General features: G+C 41.0%; 1 protein-coding gene across 1 annotated transcript in view; it reads left to right on the top strand.

Moving 5' to 3' along the window:
* Positions 1-368: 368 nt before the first annotated feature.
* Positions 369-6000, top strand: part of SPPL2A (signal peptide peptidase like 2A) — a 47733-nt gene continuing 42101 nt past the window's right edge. Inside the window, exon 1 of the mRNA XM_023732473.1 lies at positions 369-560. Coding sequence (XP_023588241.1) covers positions 495-560 — 66 coding nt within the window. The 5' untranslated portion in view covers positions 369-494. The remainder of the gene's footprint in view (positions 561-6000) is intronic.

Raw genomic sequence — 6000 nt, 5'->3', positions numbered from 1 at the left:
ACTGGACAAGACATGCTGATTGATGCACAGGTGAACTAAGAATGACTTGTGGACTTTTGTCTCCAGCACTTGGGTAGTTACTGGAAAACCGAGCAGGTGCTCGCGACTTCGGGTGCGGTGGAGGGGTGGAAAAGTCCCTTCGCCTCCCTGGGCTCAGGCGAGAGCTAAGGTCAGGCAGCGGGATAGCAACACGCCCAGACCCGCACTCGGTGACCTCCCAACTCCGCAAAGCGACGAGGCGTAGCAGCCGGCGCCGGGGCGGTGCGGGCGGGGCGCCGGGGCGGGGGGAGTGGGGAGAGACGACTCCCCGTGGTCAGCGCGGGAGTTTCCACGTCTTCCGGGCGGGGCCGGAAGAGGAAGTCGGCGGTGCCTTGGTGGCCCCGGCAGAGCCCAGCTGCTCGTTCCTGTCCTGCCGGGCCGCGGACAGCGCCGCGGCGGAACGCGGAGGCTCCCCGCCCCTCGCCGAGCTGCGCCGCGGGGCGCCCACCGGTCCCATGGGGTCGCAGCCGCCGCTACTCCCCGCCGTGGCCGCCCTGCTCTGGGGCTTCCTGCTACCACCGGTAAGAGAGGCAGGCGGGCGCTCGGCCCTCCCGGGGGCGGGGCCAGGGCTCCCTCCCTGTTTCGCCCGGGGCCTTCGCAGACTCTTTAGCATCCCCTGAGCCCCCGCTGAGCTGCCCCATCTTGTTTTTCCCTTTCATTCCCCTCCCTTCTTTCCGCCCATCCTCCACGTTTTCACTCTCTTTCCCCCACCTGCCTACTCCCCACCCCATAGTCCCGTCCCTCGGCGTCCCCTGAAGAAAGATATCTGCAGAGCACCTCAGGCTACATTCACCTTAGTGCTTCTCTTACAGCTTTCACTGCTTCGGGCATTTTTTATTGGCCTCTGAGTTTCATCGTCAGTCTTACCGCTTTTTAACCTCTTGCCCCTGGGAAAGAAAGTTATACGTGGCTCCAGGGTGTTTAGCGGTTCCAGGACTGCGCTTTAGTGTAATTGCTCCAATAGAAAAAGTTCTTTTTTTTCCTTTTCTGTAGTTCCTGCATCGCCTTAGAGTTTTTAAGTCATCTGATTCAACTCTGGGGTTTTGAGGTAATAGTAATATTTTTTAAAAGAACACACTGAAGTGTAATGCCTTTAGCGGCGTTCAGTTTTCTGCCTAGTTTGAAGGGCAGAGGGTTGTTTGCTTGCCTAATTACAGAAAAGTAATGATTTTTTAAAAAGTAAGCCTCAGGTATTGGAGCTTCAGAAGGGTGGTCAGGACGCCAGTGTTCAGTGTTTCGGTTTTTGTTTTAGTGACTTTCACATAGGAAGTTTCATAGTGGAAACCTTTATGAACGTTGTTTACGCAAGATTGGCATGGTGTATCCTGTTGGTATGGTGTATTCCATTAGAATGTGGAACCTCTCAGAAAGACATGTGTTGCTTACTTTGCAGTTTAAAGGCTTGCCATTAGTGAATACATTCGATGTGAAACTGTCTAACTTTTATTAAGAAACCAGCATCTAGGTCAAAAGGGTTAAATGCCTTTGGTGTATTAATAACTTTGCTAGGCAATGTTAGGAACATAAAAGAGAATGCATCTGAAAATTGCTTTGAGGGGGAAAAGTAGAGTATAAAGAGAATAACGAAGTAGCAGTGTTAGTCTGAGTCTTTGAGGTGTTTACTGTGTAATCAGAAAGTTAATACTTAAATGTCCAAAAGATAGCAATTAGGATAGTATGTAAATGCACATAAAATGTAACCTAGATATAAAACTTATTAAAGTGTTTTTTGCACTCATTTTCATTTTAACCCTTAAATTAATTGTAAGAATATGTATCACATCTCCACTAATCCTTTCTCAACACAAATTAATAAATGTGTTGTTAAATGATGTATTATCCATCAGTTCCTCATAAATTCACATTGAAATTCTTATTAAAAGGTCTGAACCCTCTCCCCAGAAAAACCTAGTCAGAATTTTCATACAACTTCAAGGGTTTTATAAATTTAAAAGTCATCTCTGCTGTAAGCCTATCTCTCCCAGATTATGAATTGTATGCTTTTTATATTGCTGCTAGGTATTTTGTTGTGTTAATCTTGAGTTCTGAACTGCTTAGTCCTAGAGTTATTGTAGGGATCAAAAAGTAACATTCTTGCACGTGACAAATATTTAGTTTATTATATTCAAGGCACTGTGCTGATCGCTGTGACTAAACTGACAAGATCTCTTTAAATTGTAAAGATAGTTTTTTAATGCCAACTAGTATTATTCTGTTTCTATTTCTTGTCCATTTATTTTCTTCTTGATCTTTCCTTTAATTTCCTGAGATGGTCTCTTTCTCATCCCTTTCCTTTTCTGAGGAACTCAGTGCTATTTCCTTTTCCTCAGCAGGTGCTCTCTCTTTCTGCTTGCTTACCAGACACTTAGTTCCTTTCTTCCAACACTGTTTTAGTCTTAGCATTTTCTTCCTAAGTCCTTGTTTATTCCTCTTCTCTAATCTTACAGCTCTAGGTGGCCTCCTTTTATTTATTTATTGGGGTAGAAATATATATAACAAACATTTGCCCATTCCACAGTTTTTTCATGTATAACTCAGTGGCATTGATTATGCCCATCATGTTGTGCAGCCATCACCACTGTCTGTTTCCCATTTATTCCACCACCATGAAGAGAAACTCACTGCCTCCTAAGCAGTGATTCCCCCTTCCCTTCTTCCTCCCAGCCCTTGGTTTGTTGTTGTTGTTAGTTGCTTTTGAGTTGATTCCCACTCATGATGACCCCATGTGTTGCAGAGTAGAACAGTTCCATAGGGTGTTCAAGGCTGTGACCTTTTGGAAGCAGATCACCAGGCCTGTCTTCTGAGATGCCTCTGAGTGGGTTTGAAGCAACAACCTTTTGACTAGTAGTCAGACACTTAGCCGTTTGTACAGCCCAGGGACTCCCACTCCTTGGTAACCAGTAATAAGCTTTGGTCTCTATACATTTGCCTATTTCATATAAGTAAGATCATACAGTATTTGTCTTTTTGTGACTTGTTTCACTCTACATAATGTTTTCAAGGTTCATCCATGTTGTGGCATGTATCAAGGCTTTGTTTCTCTTAATGGCTGAATAATATGTCATTGTATGTTGCATATTTTATTTATATATTCATCTGTTGATGAACATTTAGGTTTCCACCCTTTGGCTATAGTGAATACTGCTGCAATGAACATTGGTGTACAGGTTTCTATTTGCGTTCTTGCTTTCAGTTCTTTTGGGTATACACCCAGGATTGGGATTGCTGGATCATATGGTAATTCTGTATTCAACTTTTTGAGGAACTGCTACACTGTTTTCCACAGTAGCTGTACCATTTTGCATTCCCACCAGCAATGGATGAGGATTTCAGTTTTGCCACATCCTCACCAATACCTGCTATTTTCCATTTTTTGTTTCTTTTTTTTATCATAGCCATTTTAGTGGGAGTGAGGTGGTATCTCATTGTAGTTTTGGTTTGCATTTCCCTAATGGCTACTGACATTGAGCATCTTTTCATGTGCCTGTTGGCCATCTGTACATCCTCTTTGGTGAAATGTCCATTCAAGTCCTTTTCCCATTTTTTGATTGGGTTGTTTGTCATTTTGTTGTTAAGTTATAGTAGTTCTTAATATATTCTGGATCATAAACTCTTATTAGATATATGGTTCCCTAAAATTTTCTCCTAGTTTGTAGTTGTCTTTTCACTTTGTTGATAAAGTCTTTTGATGAACAAAAGTGTTTAATTTTTATGAGATCCCATTTATCTATTTTGTCTTTTGCTGCTGGTGCTTTTGGTGTCATATCTAAGAATACATTGTTAAAAACTAGGTCCCGTAGCCATACCCCTATATGGTTTTAGTTCCCACATTTAGGTCCTTGATCCACTTTGAATTGGTTTTTGTATACTGTATGGTGTAAAGTCTGGATCCTACTTCGTTCTTCTGCATGTGGAAATCCAGATGTCCCAGTACCATTTGTTAATAAGACTCTTCTTTTCCCTTTGGATGGATTTAGTACCCTTGTTGAAAATCAGTTGACTCATTTAAATTGATGATGCCAGCTCGATCATTTCATGTCTCGTTTCTTTTGGGCTCTTGAAGCTGTCACTTTTGGGCCTCTTTCCCTTTAATCACCTAAGAACAGGGCTAACATCCTCATCTAGAAGCAGCACATAATATCCAGAAATCACTACCACCTCCTTGTAGAGGAGGCGAAGCTTAGCATTGGAGAGGCACTTAAAGATTATTGTCATCTTCACATCAGAGTGACCTCATTGTGTATTTTGGATTCACAGTACAGCGTATCTGGCTGTTTTAATGATTTCTGAACCGATTAAACATCTAGAAATAAAAAGAGTACTTCGCACGTAGTTAACTCTGTCTTGGCCTTTCCATAATTCCATTTTGCAATTGTTCTTCTCCAATACAACTACCCTCACACCTCACTTGTTAGATCTTTATTTCACAATGTTATCTTGACCCAGTCTCAGGGTTCTGTTTCAAAGAGAATGAGTGAAGTTTAGCCGAATTAGTTTTCTAAAATTGCTTCAGAGTTCTCTGAAGAATCCTGAGTCTTTCTCATGACTTTTTTTTTTTTTAAACGAAAGTCCTGTTTATTTTTTCTTTACTTCAAAGAATTTGAGATATTATATAGTCACCTTTTGAGCTTATTACAATGAAGTGATAATCAGGATCCCTGGCAGAAAATTCTCTTGTTGAAAATCTGTGTTCTTACACCAACTCAAAGAATCATCTTTAATTCCTTCTCTTCTGCCCATCTCTCTTAATCTCCTGGGGAAGTGAGGTATACTTTGCTATCCAGGTTATCAGAGACATGCTGTGCTACTGATTTTGCCAAATTCCTCCAACTTTTAGGTTCTTCACAATTTTGCCTACATATCATGTTGACCATTTTTTGCCTTGCTTCTGTGTTGCAGGTCACTGATGACTATGTTACCTCCTTTTCCAAATGCAACACCTACAAGTAAATCTCCTTTGAAACTCAAAATAACCCTGAGATGGTTCAGGAAGATGATAATTTGTCCAGATTATATAGAAAGTCATGAAAAAGGGGTCTAGAACCCAGGACTTCTAGACATTTCTTGATATTTTTCCACTACATTGTGCAGTAATGATCTTTTTCTGAATCAAAAATAGAACACAAGGCTGATAGGATATATATGTGAATTTATCTATTCACAAAAAAGGTGTAAACATAGAAGTTATGTTTATTATATGTTTGGCAAATTTTTTGTTAAAAATCACCTGAAATTGTATCTTTACAAAAATCTAGACCAAAAGTCTCCAGGTATAGACCCTCACTCCCAGCTTCCTAAAAGTCTTTTTTTTCTTTTCTTTTTTTTAAATTTGGTTGCCCTTAGGCCAGAATTTGCCAAACTTGGTCTTAAATCTACTTTGATTCACACGTTTATATTACCTGCCTGTCCTTGTAGGCATTTGAGTTTTTGAAGTCTAATCTATAAATTATATGAAAGCTGAGCTATATCATTATGTAGTAAGATTACTTAGGGAAACCAAGGTAAAGGATGGATCTAGGTAACAAGTGAGAGATGAGCCCCAAGAAGGCGTAACTATGCCTGACGTATTGTCTGCAGTCACCCCTAGCACCTCATAGACTGCAGAGTATTGAATGAGTTACCTTGTCTCCTTCCCCATACCCTAGTACCTCTTAGCTGGTATGTTACATGTCCCCACATTCTTTAAGTACAAGGAATGATGTACTTTCCCTTGGCCCACAGACTCCTCTGACCCCCTTTAAATCCCTGTTTGATGCCCTGGCTCCCACTCAGCCACAAATTAAGTAATTAAGATTACACTTAAAACTCTGTAGGTCTTGGTCTAGTTACTTTCAGTGCATGATTTTCATAAATCTTGAATACTAGAAGTAGGAATAGAAACAAAGTTACTTGTCTTGATTATATAAGTTAGAGAGGAGAAACAAAATACGTAATAGTGAATTAAGTTATATAGGTGTGACT

The sequence above is a fragment of the Trichechus manatus genome, unplaced genomic scaffold, assembly GCF_000243295.1.
Source record: "Trichechus manatus latirostris isolate Lorelei unplaced genomic scaffold, TriManLat1.0 scaffold00052, whole genome shotgun sequence".
In the NCBI taxonomy this organism is placed as follows: domain Eukaryota; kingdom Metazoa; phylum Chordata; class Mammalia; order Sirenia; family Trichechidae; genus Trichechus; species Trichechus manatus.
Note: the sequence above shows the minus strand (reverse complement) of the source record. Positions and strands in the feature narration are given on the sequence as shown.